Consider the following 24764-nt stretch of genomic DNA (forward strand, 5'->3'; position numbering starts at 1 on the left):
TGTGATGGTTTGCTTGAGCCGGCTCAGGGTTTCCTTATCTGTAAAATGGGTAAAAATACTTGTAAGATTCACCTTCTGGGCTGTTTTAATAATAACAGCTAATTAATAATAATAGCTAACACTTACTATGTGCCAGGCACTGTGCTAAACTCTTTACAATTATTATCTCAAATGATTCTCAAAACCCTGGAGGTCAGTGTTATTATTATCCCTATTTTAAGGATGGGGAAACAAGTAAACAGAGGTTAAGTGACTTGCCCAGGTTCACAAAATTAGAGAAAGGTGTCAGACTGAATTTGAACTCAGGTCATCATGACTCCAGGCCCAGTTGCTCTAGCCATTGTACAGGATTCAAATATATGGAAACACTTTGGAAACCTTAATAAAACACTTTGTGAATATCAGTTATTATTATTCATTCAGCACTCACTCAAATGGATCAATAAGCTTGTTGTTTTACAAATTCCCTGCAGTGATACAGATCAAAACTATACAGGACTGCCCAGTCTATTCAGCTCTTTTTCAGGTCCCCTTATAAGTTCAACAAACCGAGGCAGACCTTTTTCCATTTCTCCAGATGTCATAACAATATGTACCTACCAGTGGAGCACTCAAAGGATCCAATTTGTCGTGCCTCAACTTCACCTCCAGCTAAGTGTATTTTTCAACTCCGAGGTACCACATCACACCCATCAGATTGGCCAACATGACAAAACAGGAAGATGATAAATGTTCAAAAAGATGCGGGACAGTTGGAACACTCATTCATTGTTGGTGGAGCCATGAGCTGATCCAACCATTCTGGAGAGCAATTTGGAACTATGCCCAAAGGGCTATATCCTAAGGCTGTATCCTAAACAGATCATAAAAATGGGAAAAGGACCCACATGTAAAAAATATTTATAGTAGCTCTTTTTGTGGTGACCAAGAACTGGAAATCAAGGGAATGCCTATCAACTGGGGAATGGCTGAACAAGTTGTGGGATAGGAATGTAATGAAATACTATTGTGCTATAAGAAATGATGAACAGGCAGACTTCAGAGAAACCTGGAAAGACATATATGAACTGAGCTGAGTGAAATGAGTAGAACCAGGAAAACATTGTACACAGTAACAGCCACAGTGTTCAAGGATTGTTTCTGATAGACTTAGCCCTTCACAGCAATGCAAGGACCTAAAACATTCCCAAAGGACTCTTGAGGCAAAATGCCATCCACATCCAGAGAAAGAACTATGGAATCGGAATGCAGAATGAAGCAGAATATTTTCTCTTGCGTTATGTTTTGTTTGGTTTTGGTTTGGTTTTTCTCATGGTTTCTCCCATTCATTTTAATTCTTCCATGCAACATGACTAATGTGAAAATTTTTTTATGTTTAATAAGAATGTATGTGTAGAATTCATATAAGATTGCTTGCTGTCTCGGAGAGAGAGGGGATGAAAATTTAAGACTTATGGCAGTGATTGTTAAAAACTAAAAATAAATTAAATTTTTAAAAAAAGATAGGTCCTTTTTTTCCCCAATCACATTTGCATTATGACATTCTTTACTCCATTTCACTCCTAAAGTTCATTATTTGTCATATGCTGCAGCTTATTTACACCTACAATACACCTTTGTGGGTTATTATTACCCTCTGTGTGTAGTTTCATTTATGATTTCTTGAAATAGAGCTCTGAAAAACCAGGCTTTGAGAAAGCTCCTTGTGATTCAAATAGAGCTACTGACTATGCCTTTAAACTCAAATCACTCTGACTCTCACAGATTGGCCAGGTCCCAGTTCAAGCCTTGCTTGGTCATTGTTTGTGTTTTGATGGCTCTGAGTGTGTAAATTGTTATTGTTTCTGTTCTAGACATAAATCCTGTGGGTCTTCCCTTCCCAATTTGACTTTTTTTTTTTTGAGTATGTAAACTAGGACATCTTTTGACTAATTTCTCACCTAGCCTTAGCAGCACCATCTACAATCATACTGATCTATTTCTTTCCACTGGACTCAGATGGCTCCAGAGGAGAAAGTGAGGCTGGTGACTTTGCACAGCCCTCCCTCACTTAAATCCAATTCACAAACAAGTCATGGCATCACCTTCCTAGTACCATGATCCTCTTTGAGAATGAAGAATAAACATCTATGTAATAGTCATTGTGTTCCTGCCCAATTCCAAAATGATTGGAGGGGAACTGTTAGAGTCTGAAAAAGTGAAACATCCAAAAGAATCTTGGAATACTAGAATAACCGAAGTGGGACATTACAAATCATGTAGTCCAACCCCTTCATTCTCCAGAGGAATCTGAAGCCATGAAAAAGGAAGTTACTCTCCAAGACCATATAGTGAATCAGTTCACCTCATTGGTGCCATAATAGACCTTGGAACCAAGGATGATCTCTAGGTTGAGGTAAAAGTTAAATCAAATAAAAGGTCAAGGTTACAATAACCTTAAAGAAACCATTACTGTTCTCTTAGATTTAGCATTCCAAGAGAGTGGTCACATCTGAACCTGAAGTGAAACTGTCCTCTATTTACTAGATATTGGCCTTGGGAAGCTCACTTTGCATCTCTAAACATTAGTTTACCCATCTATAAAATGGGAATAGATAATACTTTCAACAGAGGAAGCTAAGTGGCTAGAGTACTGGGCCTAGAGTCAGGAAGCCCTGAGTTCAAATTTGACCTCAGATCTTCACTAACTGTGTCACTTAAACTCTGTTAGCCTTAATCCACAGGAGAAGGAAATGGACAACCATTCCAGTATCTTTGCCTAGAAAACTCCAGGGGGAGTCACAGAGTCAGACATGACTGAACAACAATTCTTTTAATACTCACTTCCCAAGGATATTGAGGAGAGCTCTTAATAAACACTAACGTATTACAGAAATGTGAGTTATTATTAGTGATAGGAATAAAAACTTATTTATCTGGCATTTTACAAAACACATTCTCTACAGCAGCAGCCCTGTGAGGTAGATAGATCGTGTAAAAAATATGATCTAGCTCTGTCGCTTCCAAATGAAAAGAGACATGGGTTCAGGCTGGGACCAGATAATTACTGGCTGTGTGTAAGTAAGGAGGATTCTGTCGTCTTTTCAGAGGGGAGTGTCTCAGGATCCGCTGCCAGGGCAATGTCTAGTTTCTGAGTGTTAGATGCTAACTCCCTAAACGGCCCCCAGGGTCACGGGTGGTCACTCCTAGGATCACAGCGGTGGGCAGTCCTAGGCAGTGAGATAGCGATGATGGCACCGCTGGCACTATGCCTTATGGAGAGTGGGCACTGGTCAGCACGTGGGGAATGCCTAGAGGAATGCCCGCACCTGCCTCCACCTGCGGCACCGAGGCTACGGAGGAGGACGGGCAGGGCACAGGGCACGCGGGCGCCCGGCTCCGTGGACGCCCCCCTGCCGGAAGGGGGATTAGGAAGTGGTGTAGGTGCCCGGTGCACCCATCGAGAACACCAGCCTAGAATAAGCTCAGACCAGGAACCCCCAGCTGCCGTCCCGTCCTTCCTGCCGGGCCCCACCGCCTCTCCTGAAATCAGGGGTCCAACTGCGTGACTGCTGCGCTTCCTTCCAGGACCATACCCTGCCGCAGCAGGGCTTACGGCGACACCGCAGAGATGCCACTGGCCTAGGACCGTGGAGGAAGGCCTGGGCTCGAATCGCAGCTCTGGCGCTTACTGGCTAGGAGACCTTGCACTAAGTACTTCCCCTCTCTCCCGCCCCAGCTTCCCCCTCTGTAAAATGGGCACGTGGGTCGCTGCCGCGTGATCGCCATGCCCTCTCTACTGCCCAGCACTGAGACCCTGGCTGAGGCGCCGAAGGCCGCGGGGCTGCCAGGCACTAGTACAGACCCCTGGCTGCCCCCTTGCGGGGCCTCTCTGGCAACGGTATACTTACTCTCCCGGCCCCGCCCCCGAGGGGCACGTGATCCAGGCCCCGCCCACTGGGAGCCTCTCCACCTCCTCCACCTCCCCCTCCCTTCCCCTCCCCTCCCCTCCGCGGCGGCCCCACCAGCCCCACTTCCGGCCCGGGCGGAAAGCGGAAGTGTCGGAGGGACCGGTTGGGGATGGGGCAGTAGCAGGTTCGAGCTGCCGGCGGCCGCGCTATGGAGACGGTGCAGTTGAGGAACCCGCCGCGCCGGTGAGTGTGTGTGTGTGTGTGTGTAAGTGTAAGGGGGAGGAGACGAATATGTGTGAGTGTGTTAGGGGGAGACTACGTTTGCGAGTGTGTCGGAGGAGGCTGTGTGTGTGAGAGGAGAGGCTGTGCGCCAGTGGGAGGGGGACCCGTGTGGGCGTGAATGTGTGAGTTGTGAATGAGGGGTGAGGAGAGTGCGTGTGTGAGAGAGGTGCTATGTGTGTATGTGAGTGAGAGGAAGGGGGTGTGTGTGTGCGTGCGCGCGCGTGTGTGTGAGCGAGTGCGGGAACACTGTGCAGACCTCGAAGTGGGGGCCGGAGGGCCGTGGATGGGGTTCACCGTGAGGAGGAGAGGCTCCCTACGAGCCCAGGGATGGCAGGAGGAGCCTGTGGGAAAGAGTTAGTCCGAACGATACCTTTGCTGGGTTCCCCGTCCAGTACTGGGGAAGTGAGAAGGGTGCTGGGTAAACATCTAGGTGATCTGCATTAAGAGGACTGTCCTCCTGATTGAGTTATCATCCTTCAGAGCTAGAGTCTGAAGTGACCCACAAGCGCTTTCTTTATATTCTCCTCATAGACTTTTAAAATTCAGTCTGCCACCTTGGGCACAGAGATGGACAGAAGGGAAAGTAGTGTGCACTTCTAAATCTGTGATTCTGACATTTCTGAGGACCCTTCTCTATCTGTGTTTTAAGGTTCCTTCCACTTCTGAAGTTTTGGATCTGAAATAATAATGCCCTGTCAGTAACAGAGCAAATGCTGTTTGCCTCCCTGAGTTAGGTTCTCACACGTGTGTCAGGGATAATGAAATAAGAGCATTCTTACTTTGCTCAAACTTGTGATTTGTGAAATGACAAGGCAAGGTCGACTTTACTTTGCTTAAAGTAGTCATTTGTTTAAAAGTAATTTCTTCACATATACTGACATTAGACAGTTAAGACTCAGAGCTTGTCTTCAGTAAACTGTTGATACTACCCTCAGGATTCTTTGGATGGCATGTGCCCATACTTTGTTCATGTTGGCAAAGAGCACTTTCGGTACGAGTTACAGAACTACTGACTGATCACCGAGGCTAAGTTTAAAGGCTGGTTTAAAGGATTGGTGACAGTGTATATGACAATATATGCAAAAAACCACATGTGTAACTTTTCAGGTTATCATTTGGACTATGCGCAAGCGTTTAAGAACTCTTGATATTTTGGATCTCTGGTCTCTTACTCTTACTTCAGAGAGTAAATTGATGCTTTCTCATCTTGTACGATTCTTCTCTTGTTTCTGTAATTTCTCCATGAAGGACCTGCTCAATGTGCTTAAGACCTTCCTGGAGTTCTTTGAATATCACAATATAGCATGTGGTCTGTCCATCTGTTTCCAGAAAAATAGAAAAAGTAATAGATTGTTCGTTTATTTTAAAAAAAGATGATTAAGAAGACATCAGTCATTGTCAACATGTTTTTGCTTATTTTCTCATTTCTAAAATCTTTTGAGAATTGTTGATCCTTGATGAAGACATGACAGAGGAATGGGTAGACTGTGAACAAGGACTTTCCACAGCAAGTTACATCTTCATAGTAATATAGTTGATTAAGAAGTACAGAAAAATGTAAGATTCTACTGTGTTTATCATTTTCTAAAAATTGGTAGAAAAAATGCATCCCTAACACCTTTACTCAAATGAGAAATTTCCATATAAAGATTAAAATGTTACACAAATGTTAAAATCGTGTAAGATTCCATGATAGGCACTCCTAGGGAGATCATTTCATTGATCCACTAAGTGTCAATCTCACAAAACAAGTAAGACACATGTTCTTGTAAATTGTTCACAAGTGTCATAGAAGCTAACCTACATACAACCCAAATAGAAGAGCGATTTCCTGTCATTAGCAAGATTGTCTTGATACTGCTAATGTTTATACATGACATTGTTCTGATTACCTTGAGTTCCAGAGTGCTGCAGGAAGATCCATAATCATTAATTGTTTTGGTTGTTTTTTTCCCTGTATAGATGTGTAAGCAAAAGTCACTGAAAAAAAAAATATGTTGCCCAGGCAACATTTAGTGAAATAGGAAGTTCACTGTGATAATTGATCATTATAGATAAATTTGGACGAGTGTTATGTTATGAATGGATAATGAGATGAACTTCGAATTGAGTAGGAGGAAAAGATCGGACTGAATCATTTGGGAATTTGCACCTCCTTGTTAGTGTCTTAAGTTGCTCTCTGCTGTAAAAGAATAACTCTAATGCTAAAATTCTGCCATTGATGCTAATTATCTGTCAAGTCATCACGCTCCACTATCTCAGGAAAATCAAGGTTGAAGGTACTCTGGATGTCAATGGAAAGATGCATGGGACTTGTAAAGCTGTAGCATTTTTCCAAAGATAACTCGGGGGTGAGAAGCAGTATTAAATTAAATTACTAAGAACCTTTTTTGATTGAAATCTTTATTGATGATGTAGTAATGCCCAGGTGTAAAAATTTCAGTCTGAAAATTTTGGGGGAAATACAGATGAAACCAGTAGTTACCTATCCTTTAAAAATAATTGTTTTTATCTTATCATTGTTGATATGTTTTGTTTCTTTATTACCAGAAATTCAGAATCTATCCCTACCTCCCACATTTCCTCTTGTGACAAAGATGAATGGAAGCAGTTCAGCAAAGCCAGTTGTCATACCACCTGTGTCTGACAGAATATAAAATGTTCCTCCTCCTCTGTGACGAATAGAGGGAGATGCATTTTCTCAAGTCTTCTCTGGGGCTAATCTTTGTCCTTATAATTACACGGGATTCAGTTTCATTTTCCACTTCTTTCTTTTTGCGTTGTTGCAGTTCTTGTGTATATTGTGTTCCTCTCTATATCATTTCACTCTATATCACGTCTTATCAATCTTCATATGGTTCTCAGAATTTTTCATAGTTGTCATTTCATATAACCAGATGTCTGTCATTTCAGCACAAACTATTTTCAGACAGTCCCTAATATGAAATGCCTTAGAATTTTAGGAGCATCTAAGCAATCTGTCAAAATATTATCAGAGACCTGCAGCTGTTTCTTCCACATTATGTCAGCTTCCTTTGTTATGTGGTGGTATCTATCACAGTTGAAATAGTGAATTTTGCTTTTTTATAAACCACAGAGTCAGTCAAACTTTCAAAGGAGAATTTGTTTCATCTTCCTTTGGATAGGCTGTTTATACAACTTTAATTATGCTTGATTCATGAAGTACTGTTCATTGTTTGCACAGAGCTTTAAAATAAAGGTCCTTGTCATTGCTGATAAGAACTGTTTGGAGTATGGGGATGTGCTTGATGTGCTCATTTTAATTCCACATTTCATAAATAATCCATATACCATACAAATTTCTGAGAAGTTTCATTTCATCGTTGAAGCTTGGGAGTTTTTGTGATGTCAGTGGAAATAATTCTTTAGGGTTTTTTGGTTTTAAAAGGTCACTGTGGTATTTCTGTTCTGTTTGTTAAAGTTCTAGTTTAGGAATTGTTTCGGGAAGACAGTGTGAAATGGTGGAGACAAAACTGAGACTTAACTAGGAGTCCCAGCCCCAGCATTAGTGAGCGATGTTACCAGAGGCAAGTCATGTCGTCTTTTTGGGTGTCATTTCTCATCTGTAAAATGAAAGAGTTGGATTCTATAAAGTCTTTTTTTTGCAAGCATTCTGAATTAAGACTGCTTGTCTACTCAAATTCTATTCTCCGAAGCCTCTTTGCAGGTCTAAGACAGGATTTCTTAGCCTAGGATTGACATATTTCGTTGTTGGTTGTTGCTGCTGCTTGTTTTCATTTTTGATAACTTTTTTCAATATTCCTTTCCTTGGAAAGCCTATGGAAAAAGTATTATTCTGAAGAATGTGTAGGCTTCACCAGATTGCTAGAGGGGCCTATGAAACAGAAAGGTTAAGCCCTGGTCTAAGTCCTTTTCTAGCTCTAATATTCTGTGTGTTAAGGTCCCTTTGATGTGCTACAGTCTACAGGAGGATTCCATGACTTTTCAGTCATTTACAAAATACCATTTACCATTCCTGTGAGTAAAATCTTTGTACATTTCTGGCCATTACTACTAGTAGATATATTTGACACTTTTTAGGCTCCCTCCTACCCCTTCACTTCTTCTTGTTTTTCCAGTGTAGTTCTCTAGGAATTTACCTGTTTGTTTTTCTCCTTTTTTCCCTTCTTTTCTTGTCAGAACTAGTAGCAGCCTTTCAAGCAGTTTAAACCTTTTCTTTTAGAAAAAAAACTTCATTGTAACTACTTCCATATTTCACCACTTCCGGAGCTTACTTTTCTTTGTTATGCTTCATTAGTTTCAGGAAGCCATTGTGTAGAAGACCTAATGTACACAAAAGAAATATTCCCCTGATATGCTCCGTTTTAATCTCTTTTTAAATGCTTCTTTCTCTTGCATGAAGATACCAAGAAAAAAAGAATAAATAGAATTTTTGGACTTTTAATAGACTCATGAAATTTTCTTTTACATTTATAATTTATACTCAAGTATATTTGTACTCAAGTAGTTAGGAAACAAGCCAGCAGAAGATTTTCACATATCTGTACATTTGGGGATTTGTTCTGAACAGGTCTTTAACTCTGAGCTGCTAGGATACTTTTCTCTGCTGATAGCTAAATGTATGATATGTTAATTCAGTTAAACACATTTATTTAATTTCTCTTCTGTACATGGCCCTACGATGCTTAGAGGTCACTTTGTACAATCCTTTCCTTTAACACATGAACTGCTTGAGGCACAGAGAAGGGAGGAGATTTTCCCAAGGTGACATGGTGAACTTGTGCCAGAACTGAGGCTAGAAACTTTAAGTCTTCCAACTCCCACTCCAGAGCTTCTCTTGTTTGATTGTGTCGGTACCCACAATGAGTTTATAATCTCTGAGAGAAGAGGACAATCCTGATACACACTAGACTATTATAAGCAAAGTGCTATAAAAGATTGGAGAAAGAAAGGATCATATCTCCCTGGGGGTGGGGGTGCTGAGCCATTAAGGTTAGCAAATACTTAAGGGTACACTTCTCTTTCTCTGTGTTTATATAGCAGCATGATGTAGGTTGAAGAGAGCTAGACTTAGCAACAGAAGACCTGGGTTTGAATCTTGCCTTCTGTACTTATTAGTTAGATGGCTCTTGCAAGTCTCTGTATCTCACTGAGCCTCAGTTTCTTCACCTAGAAAATTAGAATAGTGATCTTTCTACCTTATACACACCTTCACCAAATTGTGAGGAAAATGCTTTGTCAACCTCAAAGTGCTATGTAAATATGTCTTATTAACATAGCATCTGTTGTCCTAAGGTTTATGCCTTTGGACAAAGCTCCTGTCTAACACAAACAGATGCTTATGAATGGCAATAGTCTTTGGGAGAAACCTTCACTTTTGGAAAGCTATGGACTCTGTTTTACTTCACATCTGACCTCCCCTTAGCCACAGGCAAGCGTAGTGACTAGTAAACATTGTTAATTAAACAGCACAATTCATGTTGAAGCCAAACAGCTTCTCACTGTACTTTTGAATTTCTGTTTCAGGCAGCTGAAAAAACTGGATGAAGATAGTTTGACCAAGCAGCCAGAAGAAGTGTTTGATGTCTTGGAGAAACTTGGAGAAGGGTAAGTGTGCCACCCAGTATGTTAGTGTCGTGTAGCAGGTGGCATAAATTAAAGCAGGGATTTACAAAACCATGTGATACCTTTTGATGAGGTTAGATTTCATTCTAGATAGGGACTCTTCTGTTCTCATGGAATGTAAGGCTGAGATGTAATAAAGGGCACCTTGGTCATTTGTTCATTGCATCTTTATAAAATGTAATTCCAGCTAGGATAACAAACCCCTGAAGTTCATTGTGATTTGTGAGAAGACCCAGTGGGTTACATTTTTAAATGTTGTGAGAAGCAGCATGACCAGTGGAAGTCCATGAGCTTAGAGTTCAGGACTTAGCTCCCGCGTATATTAGTTGTGGGAATGTGGGCAGCTGCTTCATCCATCTATCTCTTCCTCTGCAACGTGGATACAACCTCCCTCACAGGATTGTTCTGAGGATAGTGCTTTGTAAACCCTTGAGTGTCAGAAATGTGAGCTCATTGCCATTTTCTCTTTACAATCAGCCCATGTTCATTTTATGATTCTTTGGGTGTCAGACTTAATGGAAATTGATGGATGTGGCTCTGCTGTAATGGTAGAGTGAGTTGTAGGTTTCTTTCTGTTTATTCTTAATGGAGTTCCTGCCCCTTTGTAAGGAACTCCAAGAAGCTTCATATGGGAAATTGAAGAGTGACTGACTCTTGAACATGAAGCACAAGAAGAAAACAAAAGGCATTGCCCAGCCCCTTCATTACAAAGGGAAGACCAGTATGGCTGGAAGACTGTCATTGCCTAGCAATGGTAGAAGTAGGAAAAGAGAACTTTAACATCCTGTCCTTTTCAGGGTGACAGTCTCAAGCAAGACGTTCATTAAGTAGTACTTGTGAGAGGAGATAACTCTGGTGGTTGTCCTGGTGCAGCAGCTATATGTATAGAATAAGAACACAGCAGAGTGTAATAGAGGGGACACTGAATTTGGAGTCAGAAAACCTTTTCATCTCTATGAGTCTCAGTTTTCTGTCCTCTAAAATAGAGGTTATACAACCTACTTCATAGGCCGTAGTCAAGAGAATAACAGTATTTCAACTAACTACTTTTGCCCAAGTAAGGAGGAGAATAGTTGTAAAACCTACAACTGTACCGATAATGAAGGATATCAGATACATTAGAGATGATACCTTGCAATTGTAAAGAACATGTAGAAAGCAGCCATGATTACAATGCCTGGCATGTGAAAAGTGCAATGTGCTTGTTTCTTTTGAGTGGGATAAACTCAGGCATCCTCAAGTAGTGGTCATCGTTTGTGCCCATCATATTTAAGACCAAAAGGCCATAACATGGAAGAAGACTGATCAGGCCTAGTTAGGTGATCTGGCAGCAGACAAGTTGGGAAGTAGCACTTATCTCCCTCAAAAAAAAAAGTGATAATAGAAGAAGAATGTACTAGGAATTATCCATGAAACGAATTAAAATAAAAATTTTTCTCTACTTTGGTTTAGAACCTCAAATGTTGCTGGCAGAATACTTAGAAGTTTCTTCCTACAAAAGCTGTCCTGGAGAAAATAGAGAACTTGAGTCCTTTCTGTCCTTGCTATAGCCTGATTGCACTTTAAGTGAAGAACCAAGGTTGCTTTTCTCTTCATTGGTGAGACTGCAACTGATGCAGAGATTTCTGTTACTGGCAGTTGCATCTGGACAAGATTTAGGAAACTGCTGAAGACAGACTTGATCAGGAATTCCATGCCCAATTGGAGTTACTCCCATATATGCCACTTGCTCAGAAAATGAATGGACTATATTTGTATATAAAGCAATTAATTGACATCTATCTCATTACATGCAGATCCCATTTTGAAGGACTGGAGTTAGATCTTGAAGATTATAGCAGTTTTACTGTTTGAGGAAGTTCAGGTCTAGGAGTGTGGCATGAAGGAAGGAGATCTAACCTGGAAACCTGCAGGCAGAATTTTAGGCCCACTTGCGTAAAGGACTTGTGTTCTTCTCTTCCTTAAGATAAAGGGTTTCAATAATTGATTTCTAGGGAACATTTAAATCTATGGACTTGGAATCAGAAGAACTGGGGATATTCCTCTGGGCATGTTCTATGGCTTTTTACCTCTCCTTAACCTTTGTTTTCTCTTCTGAAAGACAAGGGGATTAGAAAGGAAGATCTCTAAATTTTTTTCCAGTCCTTTTGATCTGTTGAAATCTTTGATAGGCCTGAACTGAAATTTAGACCCAAACCAGGTGGCATGGAAATCACTTAATTGGTCAGAATCAGAACCCACCATCTTTTTTCCCTATGTTTAAGGTTTTTTGTTTTTAAGTCTTGCTACTGGATCATTGCCTTATATTCTCATGGTCAAGCATTTGCCCTCACATCTTCCATACTTCCTGCCAGTCCAGCTAATTTTATGAGGCAATTACATTTAGTCATGCTCACCCTTTCTAGGCTAAAGCTAATTACTTGAAAGCCAAGATAATATATGTTTGTCTGTTCCCTCCCTTTTGCAAATAACTTTATTGAACTGATGATGTGAGCCAGCAGAATTTCTCAAGACTGGAGGAGCTTTCTTCTTTTTTTTTTAAATGCTGTTCACTTGTCTGTCTTTCTTTAGTAGACAAACAAGGATTTGGAGCCAAACTTAATTACCATAATTTGTAATTCTACTAATATTCATTCACATTTTTATAGTACTTTTAGATTTACAATGCCCTTTCCTAGTAACAATCACGTAAAGTATATAATGTGAAATTATTGACACTTTATAGATAAAGAAACTGGTACTCATGGAAATGAAGTGCCTTGCTGGGATTTAGACTCTAGTCTCCTGAGCTCAAGTCCAATAGTCTTTCTACCATACCACATCATTTTCTTCTGTAAAAGTTTTTGAAATAAGAGATATCCACAGCTGTTCAGAATGAAATGAACTCTTTCCATGTTTGTGGGCTTTGAGATAATGGAAGAGAGCCACATGGAAGGAGGGTCAGGCTAATAGCATTACAGGTCACTTCCAGGCAGGCAGATTTTGACTTCACATAAAGAAGAGCTTCCTAACAAATGTGAAGTTGTCCAGTCATGTTGTAGTCTGCCTTGAGGGAGAGTGAATTCCCCTCATCTGAGATCTTTATGTAGAGGCTGGATAATCACTTGTAGGGGGATATTGTAAAGGAAGACTTTTTGAGGCCCCTGCCAGCTTTGAGAATATACAATTCTTATTGTCAACATGAAAAGACATTCTATGAACAATGAAAATATGTTACTCTGTCTGTAAGGATATATGTGTTACTTTCTCACTAAAGTATTCATTAACCTTCTCTGTTGGATATGACTTGCTTTGATTTCTAACAGAAAAACTTAGGATTTAATTGGAATTCTTGTTTGTTTTGCACAAAGACATTATTAAACACATATAGAGAAAAGGCCCTAAAATGAAATCCATGTTATTTCCTCTTCTGTCATTCTGGTGTGCATCTACTTATGTGCAAGATTGTTTTAACACTTAAGTTCTTAAGGGAGTACGCACTGAAAAGAGTTTGCATTTGCTATCTTTATGTCTGTCATTATATGGGCTTAGGTAAGCTCCATTCACATTTTGCTTGACCTGGAAACCTAGAAATATTCAAGCACAGCAGCTAGAAAACTACTTGACAGGGATGTTGTAGAGGGACTGCCTTCCCTGGTGGGGGTTGGGCCAGATCACACGTCTAAGTTCTTCCTACTCTGAGTCCAGATTTTGGATAACAAAGTTTTATGACTTGAGGGACATTTAATATTGTTGCACAACGATTGCCAGTGCTGGGGGGTAGAGGTGGGGAGGAATTACAATGACTGTGGAGAAATCATCTCTTAATTTTACATTTACATACTTTATTTTCAAGCAGCTAGCTCTGTAGCCTAGGCATATGGCTTTTTAAAATATTAGCACTGTGACAGGTCTTTTTAATGAAGACTTTCCTTGTGGCACACAGCTCTCACACAGGTTTTGAGGGGTGACCAACATCATGCACTCGCATGTGCGTGTGTGTATGTGTGTGTGTGTGTGTGTGTGTGTGTATGTGTGTATGTGTGTTGAACACTCTGGGCTATAAAATCAGCACATGTATGTGGTTTTATCCTTTATTGTTGGATCCTTTCCTCTCTCCTGGCTTGCTTTGGCTTCAGCTTTTCAAATTGACTTTTGTCTTCTGTCCTCTATTGCAGGTCCTATGGCAGTGTTTTCAAAGCTATTCATAAAGAAACTGGTCAAGTGGTTGCAATTAAGCAAGTTCCTGTGGAGTCTGACCTTCAAGAGATTATCAAGGAAATTTCTATAATGCAGCAGTGTGACAGGTAAAGGCAACAGAGTATGGGTCCGGAAAGCACAGCTGTTGAATTTGTTGCACGTATAGACAGGTTGAATCCTGGAGGTAACACTCGTATTTTGCGGAAGTAAAAACTTGGTGGACATTCTGTTGCACGGAAATATGATTCAAAGTATATTTCTGCAGCTGAAATTGTCTAATATGTGCCTAAGCCAACACAATTCAGTTTTAATATTTGACCCGTTGAAGACTATTTGAGAACTAGGAAGAAATGTCAGGGGCCTCTGTGCGCACACGTCTTGCCTTTTTTGATAATGATCTCTTTCATTTCCGATGGAGGAAAAAATTTCTGAGTGTTGAGTTGGGAGGTTGTTAAAATAGTTCCTTAGGTAAGAAGATTAAGAAAATATTTACTACTACCGTCCTGCTTCGTACTTATTCGCCTTTCTCAGTCCTTAAAAGTTTTGGGGTTTTTTTTTGTTTTGTTTTAAATTCCAGCATTAAGTAGTAAGTTCTTCTTCCTTTTTTGAGGAACTAAGACTTGTCAGATTCTGCAGGCAGGAAGTCAGCCACACAGGCAACCACAGAAAACAGATGACTTGTCATGAAGTTCCATTACCACTAGTGCTTTCATGCCGACATAGGCCACAGCCATCACTTCTTGGGGTGCTCAGAGTCAGGCTCCAAGGTGCTATGAGAGAGGAGAACTCTAGTCCCAGGAGTTGGAACCTTTTCCATTTAGCCTTCTAGACTACTTTTGCCATTAGCATTGAGGAAGAGGACTTTTTTTCTTGGAAAACTTAAAGTAATATTAATAGCTTGTATTACTTCAGAGCTGCAGTTCCCTTTCACATCTGTTATTGTGTTTGATTTTTCTATCAGCCCTGTAAGATAAGCTGGGCAAAAGTTATGATCCTCATGTAGAGATGAGAATACAGGCTCTGAGAGAATAATAATAATAGCTCGTGCTTTACATTTTGTCAGTATAATAATAATGATGATGATAATTATCATAAAGCTAACATTTATGTAGTACTGCTGTGCATCAGGTACTGTATTAAGTGCTTCTACAAATATGTCATCTGATCCTCACAACAACCGTGGGAATTAGATGCTATTATTATTCCTGTTTTACAGAAGAGGAAACTGAGGCAAATAGGTTAAGTGACTTGCCCACGGTCTTAGATTAGATTTAAACTAAGGTCTTCCTGACTCCATGCCCAGTGCTATATCCACTATACCACTTAGCTACCACAACTGCAACAACCCCATGATAAATATTATTGTCCTCATTTTACAGATGAAGAAACTGAGACTCAGGAGGGGTTCACTAACTTGTTTGAATCACACAGTCAGGACTTTGACTTCAGGTCTCCTTTCCTCATATATTTTACAGAGGCTACAGTTACACTAATTTTATTTATTTTTTATTGTTATTGCTTGAATTCCAGATAAAACATTTTTAAAATATTATTTGATCAAATAGGTCACTGCAACGCATCCCACCCACAACCTCTTTTCCCAAGACAAATTATTGAACCTGTTCCCAGGTTACCAGTTTGGGGTTTTGTATACCTATTAGGCTGCCTGAGTCTGTTCTGAATAGACAGTACATATCTAAGGGTATGTAATCAGTAGGTGTTCAAATAACTAAAGGGCCTTGTGATGGATATAAAAAGACAGAACACCTTTCCCCTTCAGGACCTTACAGTCCAGCTGGAGAAACAAAACACACATGGAAAGATAACTGACAGTCCAGGGTGGTCTTGGGTAAGTGTCCTATGAATAGTGTCACAGGAGCAGACATAGGATGATCTGAATAAATGCTTAGGTTTGACTGGAGCTCAGAGAAGAGAAAGAGGACCTAACATGATGCTCTACCCTTATTTCTGTGACACAAGTAGGCCAGAATAAAATGTTAAAAGACTTAATTAGTATTTACTCTGATCCTTTCTGTTGTTACTGGCAAGTTGCCCAGGAACTCCTTGTCATTTGTAACTCTGAATTAGGAGACTGGATGTTAGCTACTTTTCTGTTACCATGCAACATTATTTAGACCAATTAAAATTAGACATGGTTGCACTCACAGTTGATTGTTTCTTCTGAATGAGAGTCTTAACAACTCCCTGAAAATTCTGAGAGAAATCTCTTTTTTAGCTGACATTCCATCTCTGATCCTGGGTTTGAATAATTGAGCTTTGGAGTTGTGTGATTGCCCTCTGTATGTTTGACAGCATAATAAAAAGGTGGTGTTCTAAGACAGCTGCTAATTTATTCTCTCTGACTTCCCCAGCCCTCATGTAGTGAAATATTATGGCAGTTATTTTAAGAACACGGATCTTTGGATAGTCATGGAATACTGTGGTGCTGGCTCTGTGTCTGATATCATCCGATTACGAAATAAAACAGTAAGTTTTCCTCCTAGAATAATGCAGTTTGTTCCTGATCTTCTGATATCTTCTTTTCTCTGGAGCTTTTTGTTGATTTGCATGTCTACGACTGCCACGTTTATGAAGAGGACTGTCAAATTTCTTTTCTTTCCCTTTGGCTCTTTTCTGTAACTCCATCTCTGGCCTCCCCACACACTATCCTCCTCCTCATTTTCTGATGTCGCAACAAATGTGACTGTTTAGATACCAACTTTACGTACTCAATCTTAGGACTGGTCTTCCTGATTTTTTTTTTTAAATCTTAGAATGTTAGAGTTGGAAGGCACTTTATAACATGGAATTTCATAACCTGAAGCTATCTACACGTGCATCTGTTCCAATCCCCTTATTTTAAAGAAAGGGTTGTCTTGCCCAAGGTCACAGGATCATAGATTTAGAGTCAGATGAGACCTTAGAAGCCACTGAGCTCAACCCCCTCATTTTACACATGAGAAAACTTAGATACAGAGAGGTTAATTAATTTGCCCAGCATTGGCAGCTACCAAGTGTCTTGATGTAGTATTTGAACCCAGGTCTTCTTGACTCCCAAATCCATTGTCCTGTCTGCTTCAGGTAGTGAGCAGCAGAAAGCCAGGATTCCTGCTGAGTCTCTACAAATCCTGTGTTCTTTCCACTCCCCTGTTATGGGCAAGTCTTAATCTGCTTTGTAAATCATCTGTAATGAATGTTAAATTTTAGCGAGGCTCCTGCCAGCTCCCTCAACCACCTAAACAGTATGTGGTCAAGGAATGAAATATAATTTCAATATAACAAAATATAATGGGGATGGCTAGTGTGCTGCTGCTGCTACAAAAACTCATTTTGTATTGCATTCCAAGTGAAAAATATTTGGCAGATACTTATTAAAGACAAAATTGTGCAAAACCCTGTACAAGGTTTTATATTATAAAAATTCTTACATCAAAGGATCATATATGGAGCCAAAAGGAACTTTAGAAGTCACCTTCCAGCTCCTTTTCCAGAGGTTAGGGGACTTGCATTTAAATGTTTTTTGATTGATTACCTCAGGTTACATCACTGGTATGAGTTAGAGTGCAAACACATACCTTTGGACTGAGAGATTTTTCCACTGCCCCTGTCGTCCCTTGCTATTAGGGATGATATGTCATTGACAAATAACTATTCATCAAAACAGAACAAAGAAAGTACCTAAACTATGTTGGTTAAGGTCTAATGAGGGAAAGATCATTTCCATCTGGGACAATTAGAAACCACTCCACAGACCAGTGATATTTGAGATAGGTAGGAGTTTTATTAAGAAATTTTATATTACCTAGACCCTGCTGCCATCTCTTTGAAAGCACTTTTAGCAGCAATAATGTTTGCTTTATTCGAGGTTTAAATTCAGCGGATGGGGCAGCATCCTAATAAGTTTTTAAAAGTACATTTCAAAAGTATGAGAAAATTATTGATTTTAAGAATTTGTTCCAAGTTTCTTTTTAATAAGACAGATATTTGATCAGTTTGTATGAGTTAATGTTTACCTCCCACCCCAAAATCACTTGCCTAGGACTTCAGTTGAAGTGATAATAAATGGCAGCATATAGACTTATATGTTTATAAGTTTGTAAAGTACTTCATATACATTATCCCATTTGAGAGACTCACAACACACTTGAGAAATTATCAGTACAAGTATAACCTCTATTTTATAGTTAAGGAAACTGAGGCTCAGAGAGGTGAAAGGATCTCCCCCAATGTTGGACACGTTAGTAAGTAGAGCTAAGTATCAAAGCCAAGTTTTTTGACTTTTTTCCCTAATATTGTTTCTATTAAAAAACAGTTACATAAGCAAGAAAGGAAGCACATTGATCAGATCTGGGGCAGCTCTGAATTTTGAAATGAATGGCTCTATATAGAATGTAAACATTTAAGAAATTCTCTGATTACTTTAGATGTGGTAGCTCACTTGATTAAGAACATAAGAGTTAATGAGGCTTAAATCATGGGTTTGGTCCTCATGTGAACCAGTTCTCTTTGTTCTCCTTAATAACCATGGGTAGGAGTCTTGACCACATCTTGAAAATGCATGCTTCTGGCCCTTGGGACCTTGATGAGTGTGTGGTGACAGTAGTACAAATCTAAGGCTAATCCTAAATAATGATAAAACTACCATACTCGGCAAGATACTTAAAACTCTGGTCTCACTGATGAAGACTATTTCTTTAAGCAGTGCATATCACACCATTTCCGCACCTTTTCCAGAGCTATTCCCCGTCCATAATTTTCCATTGATCTGTGATGCATTATTGTGGGTACTGTCTTCAGTGATACAGATTACACCGTATCACTGCCCTTTCATCCTGTAGGACACTTGTCCGTATCTTCTGGCAAATCCTCCTAGGATATTCACCTACATGCTGGGAGCCTTCCTCATGATCTCTTGACATTTGTGAGTACCAGGGGAGCCTGGGGATTCCTTCTAGTGCTTAATAATAATAACTGCATTCACAGAGTGCTTTTCATAAACTGTATATATCTTATTGGATCTTTATTCCTGCCCTGCCTGCTTAATAGCATTATCTTCATGTTACAGATGAACCAGTGCTGACAAGTTAAGGAAATTAACCTAGAGTCATATAGCTAGTAAGTGTGAAGCCTAGACATGAACCCATGGATTTTGATTTTCAGGCCAGTATTCTGCTGATACTCAAATACTATAACTTTACCTTAAAACTTCATTTGGTGAGTTTATCAGCAAGTATTAATTAAATTAATTAAATATCTGCTGTGTGATAGGTACTATGTTAGACCCTGGCCTAGGGTACAAGGAATAAAACATTTTTTTAATTTTATATTTGTTTTAATATTTAAGTTTACAATATTTCTTTTTCTTTCCTTATTATGTATTTAAGTTTTAGTATTTAGGTCTAAAATTAAAAAATTTAAAAAACAAAGAGTAAAACAATCCTACTCATTCTCTGAAGAATCGTAATAATCGGTCACCCAAAGGACAGATGTGGAGAGACGTATGGTAGATATAAGAAGATTGCAACATGTTACCAACCATGACTTGTGGGCAAGTAGTGTAGTATAGCGAGAAAGACACTGACTCCAGAGTCATAGGACCTGGGTTGAAATCCCACTACTGCTACTTACCATCTTGTGTGATTTTGGACAGGTCATTAATTTACCTTTACCTCAGTTTCCTCATTTTTTAAATGAGAGAGTTGGGCTAAGTGGCCTCAAATGTTTTTTATCTCTAGAACAATTATCTATTTTATTGGTGTGGGCACTTTTCACCAATGCAAATTATAGCCCCACCATAGTTGTTTATCCTCTATAACCTTTTGCCATATTTTCTTATAGCTCCTCCTTAGAGAATTTTTCAAGCATTCCTATATTCTTTTAACATCTCATGGAATCCCACCTACCATTAAAATTATTCGTTTTCTTTTATTCTTGTTACATTGCCTTCCCACCTCCACTAAGGTGAGGGTGTAAGAGCTTATGGCAACAAAATCCCACTCTACCTCAAGCTTATCTGACACTTCTTCCTTCCCTGTGGTGGGTAGGACAAAGGCCCCTGCCGTGCCTTCTGAGATGAGATTAAACACTAGACTACTTAAGCTCCATGGGTCATCTGGTTCCTACCTCGTCTAAAGTTTCTTCCACTCCAGGCTAGGATCAAGAATGTGAAGATTTCAGATGGCTTAGATCTAGCTAGACACTGATACTAGTGATAGGACAATTCAATCCTGTAGTCACCTGCTGTGTCATGGCCCAGCCAATATTCCTGATCTCATCTTTCCTCCTTGCCTTGGCTATGGGTTGACTGTGGTAGGTGGTCCTCTAAAGAGGAGAAACCTGGTCTCAGATTTCCCTGACCATGGTTAAGGTGCAGTGGCAACATACAAAAAGATGGCTTCTGTGGCCAGTAGCCATGTCTCCTGACAAAAAGGCACTGCTTTTGTCCTTTGTGTGTTGGCCCCAGTTGTAGAATGAAGTTAGGAAGTTGGTGGAGTGTTATGAATTTTAGCCCTTCTATATTCTGCCTTCCAGGAGTGGAGTTTCAACCACTTCTCCCTCACATTTCCAATTCCTTTTTCTCCAGTACCTGATGTAGGTCAGAAGAGGGGGTAAGAGATGGTGTTGGATAAACTGAGGCTTTAGAAAATAGAGCAGCTTGGCATTTCTTTCAAATATTGTTCTTGGAAAGATGTGGTAATGTAATGAAAAGAATGCTGGATCTGGAATGGGAGGACCTAGTTTCAAATGCTCACTGCCAGTTATTACTTGTATGAACTTGGGACAAGGCAGTTAATCTCTCTGGGCTTCAGGTTCCTCATCTCTAACTAGTGGGAGTTGGCCTAGATGATTTTTAAGGTTCCTTCTAGCTCTGAGTCTGTGCTCCTGTAACCAAGGACCAATATTAATGGATAATACTTTAGTTATCATACTGACTTTAATCTCGTTTTTCTTCTCTTTCTTCATGTACTAAGACTATACTGTAGTACTGTATTTAAATTTTTTTATTTTCATTTTTTCATAGTTGACAGAAGATGAAATAGCTACAATATTACAATCAACTCTTAAAGGACTAGAATACCTTCATTTTATGAGAAAAATACACCGAGATATTAAAGCTGGAAATATCTTGCTAAATACAGAAGGACATGCAAAGCTTGCAGATTTTGGAGTAGCAGGTCAACTTACAGTGAGTATAGAAATTATTTGTTTTGAAAGCCCTTATCTCTACAACTATAGTATAGCAACTATTTATCAAGTATACACTCTCTAGATGTGCTAGCCAGGCATAGGAGGGGATGTAGATTTTAGATAAGTTACGGTTCTTGGCCTTATGTGGATTAAAGTCTAGTAAGGAAAAAGACACCAACACAGATAATTATAAAACAGTATTAAAATGAGAAAGCTTCTGAAAGGGCTCAGATCAGATAGAAATGATTGTTAATGACTGGAAGATGTCAGTGAAAGTTTGCAATAAGCAGTCATTGAACTGGGCTCTTCCAGAATGAATAAGAGAGGAATGGTAGTGGTGGAGAAGAAGCACTTAACAGCCAAGCTCTTCCCACATTTCCCTCCAAACAATTTAAACTAATGCCTGTGGTTGAATTCTGGAGTGGCAGAGCCAACAGAAGATTCGGGTGAGATATTTTTCCAGCCCAAGACAACTTATCAGTTGTCTTGAAGTCTGAAGGAAAGGTCTGTGAGACTGGGGTGGGGGCTGACCTAGTACTTCTCCCTGTGGTGGCAACACCAGCTATGGTCCTTGGAGGTGGCGACAGCAGCAGTAGCTTCAAGAACTTATAAACCAGAGACAGTAAGGGGGTAAGGAAACTGGTCAGAAAGAAATTACAGGGGACCCCTGTGTTAGCACTGGGTGAAGGACAAGTGCTGTTTGACGACTCTATTGCCTGTATCCACTTCTGGGTCACAGCTCCAGGGCAGAGAGGAAGGGAATGTTACAAGGGAATATGGGCCCTGAGGGGCAATAGTGCTTGTGGCTGCGAGAGATCAGGGACGTCTCCTGAATAAAGGCCAGAGTATAGAACAGATGAGCAGTGACCACACCTCTCCGTGCATCACACTACTTTGAAAGCGCAAAAAACTTCCAAACTTCCAAAACTCAGAACTAGTCCTGAAAAGAGTAGCACAAAAAACGAACAGTTCACCTAATCCCTCTTCACTCTTGTACTGTATGTTCCAGGAGTAGGCTTTCAGCCCCTTCTCCTACACCTTTCTAATTCCTCTTTCTCTAGTGCCTGACTTAAGGTCAAAAAGTTTAACATAAAGAACTTGACCAAAAAAGTTACTATAGTGACAGGGAAGATCAACACAAATCCAAAAGAGGATAATGATGTCAAGACAGCTACAAACAAAGGGGAAAAAAATTGGACATAAGCCCAACGAATTCTTAGAAGAGCTAAAATTAAAATCATTTTAAAAATCAAATATGAATGGTAGAGGAAAAATTGGGAAAAGAGAGCAATACAAGAAAGTTATGAAAAGTCAATTAGAAGCTTGCAAAAGAGGGACAAAAAAATATTTAAGAAAATAACTCTTTAAAAAACAGAATTGACCAAATGGTAAAAGAGGTATGAAACTTCACTGATGAAAATTCCTAAAAAAGCAAAATTGGCCAAATGGAAAAGGAAGTACAGAAGTTCACTGAAGAAAATAATTCCTTAAAAATAAAAATTGGGCAAATGGAAGCTAATGCCTCCATGACACATCAAGAAACAATAAATCAAAGTCAGAAGAATGGAAAAATGGGGGAAAATGTGAAATATCTCTTTGGAAAAATAACTGACTTGGAAAATAGATTGAGGAGAAATAATTTTAAGAATTATTGGACTACCTGAAGAGTATGATAAAAAAATCATATTTCAAGAAATTATCCAGGAAAACTGCCCACCAATAAAGATGAAATTGAAGTAATTATTAAAAATTATTTTGTTTAATTATATGCCAGGAAAAGTGACACTCTAAGTGGAGAAAATGAATATTTACAGAAATATAAATTGCCCAGATTAACAGAAGAAAAAATAAAATGCTTAGTCACGTCTTAGAAAAACAAATTAAATAAGCCATAAATAAACCTCTTAAAACTGAGTCAAATTTACAAGAATACAAATCATTCCCCAATTGATAAGTGGTCAAAGAATATGAAGAGGCATTTTTCAGAGAAAGAAATTAAAGCTCTCTATTGTCATATGAAAAAATGCTGTAAATCACTATTGATTAGAGAGATACAAATCAAAACAACTCTGAGGTACCACATCACACCTATCAGATTGGCTAACATGACAAAACAGGAAGATGATAAATGTTGGGGAAAATGGGAACACTAATTCATTGTTGGTGGAGCTGTGAGCTGATCCAGCCATTCTGGAGAGCAATTTGGAACTATACCCAAAGGGCTACAAAAATGTGCATACCCTTTGACCCAGCAATATCACTTCTAGGACTGTATCCCGAAGAGATCATAAAAATGGGAGGGCACTAGGTGGTGCAGTGGATAGAGCACCAATGCAGGAGTCAGGAGGACCTAAGTTCAAATCTCACCTCAGACACTTGACACTCACTAGCTATGTGACCTTAGGCAAGTCACTTAACCCCAATTGCCTCATCTCCTGGGCTTTCTCCAGTCATCCTGATGAATATCTGGTCGCTGGATTCAGATGGCTCTGGAGGAAAAGTGAGGCTGGTGACCTGCACGGCCCTGCCTCACTCAAAACAAAGTCAAGTACAAGTCCTGTCATCATTTCTCTGATGGCATGATCTTCTTCGGCAACGAAGGACAAACACACACATAAAAATGGGAAAGGGTCCCACATATACAAAAAATATTTATAGCAGCTTTCTTTGTGGTGGCCAAAAACTGAAAATCAAGGGGTTGCCATCAGTTGGGAAATGGCTGAACAGGTTGCGGTATATGAGGGTAACGGAATACTGTTGTGCTATATATAAGAAATGATGAACAGAAAGACTTCAGAGAGGCCTGGAAAGACTTATATGAGCTGATGCTGAGTGAAAGGAGCAGAACCAGGAGAACTTTGTACACAGCAGCAACCACAGTGTGTGAAGAATTTTTCTGGTAGACTTAGTCCTTTATGGCAATGTAAGGACCTAAAAAATTCCCAGTGGACTCTTGAGGCAAAGCACCTTCCACATCCAGAGAAAGAACTATGAAATTGGATTGCAGAATGAAGCAGACCATTTTCTTTTGTGTTATGTTATGTTTTGTTTTGTTTTGTTTTGTTTTATGGTTTCTCCCATTTTAATTCTTCTATGCAACATGACTAAAGTGAATATGCATTTAATAGGAATGTATGTGTAGAACCTATATAAAATTACACGCCTTCTTGGGGAGAGAAGGGGGAAAGAGAGGGAGGGAGGAGAAAAAAATCTAAGATTTATGGAAGTGATTGTAGAACACAGAAAAGAAATAAAATAATTTTTAAAAAAACTTTAAAAAAAATAAATAAGGCTCTTAAGAAAAAATCCCCAAGACCAGATGAATTTACAAGTGAGTGCTACTAAACATCTAAGGAATGATTAATCCCAACACTGTAAATGCTATTTGAAAAAATAGGTAAAAGAGTCCTACCAAATTCCTTTTATAGCATAAATATGGTTTTTGATGCCTAACCCAGGGAGAGCCAAAATAGGAAGGTAGTTGTAAATCAATTTCCCTAATGAATATTGATGCAAAATTTTAAAATAAAATACTATAACAAGGACCTTACAGCAGTGTACAACAAAGATCATACTCTGTGACTAGGTGGGTTTTATACTAGGACTTCAGGGCTAGTT

General features: G+C 39.5%; 1 protein-coding gene across 1 annotated transcript in view; it reads left to right on the plus strand.

Moving 5' to 3' along the window:
- Positions 1-3916: 3916 nt before the first annotated feature.
- The window catches only part of STK4 (serine/threonine kinase 4), a 116135-nt gene continuing 95287 nt past the window's right edge, over positions 3917-24764 (plus strand). The window contains exons 1-5 of the mRNA XM_072633698.1: positions 3917-4133; positions 9681-9761; positions 13937-14065; positions 16331-16445; positions 20980-21144. Of these exons, the coding sequence (XP_072489799.1) occupies positions 4099-4133; positions 9681-9761; positions 13937-14065; positions 16331-16445; positions 20980-21144 (525 nt within the window). The 5' untranslated portion in view covers positions 3917-4098. The remainder of the gene's footprint in view (positions 4134-9680; positions 9762-13936; positions 14066-16330; positions 16446-20979; positions 21145-24764) is intronic.

Source organism: Notamacropus eugenii, chromosome 1 (assembly GCF_028372415.1).
Source record: "Notamacropus eugenii isolate mMacEug1 chromosome 1, mMacEug1.pri_v2, whole genome shotgun sequence".
Classification (NCBI taxonomy): domain Eukaryota; kingdom Metazoa; phylum Chordata; class Mammalia; order Diprotodontia; family Macropodidae; genus Notamacropus; species Notamacropus eugenii.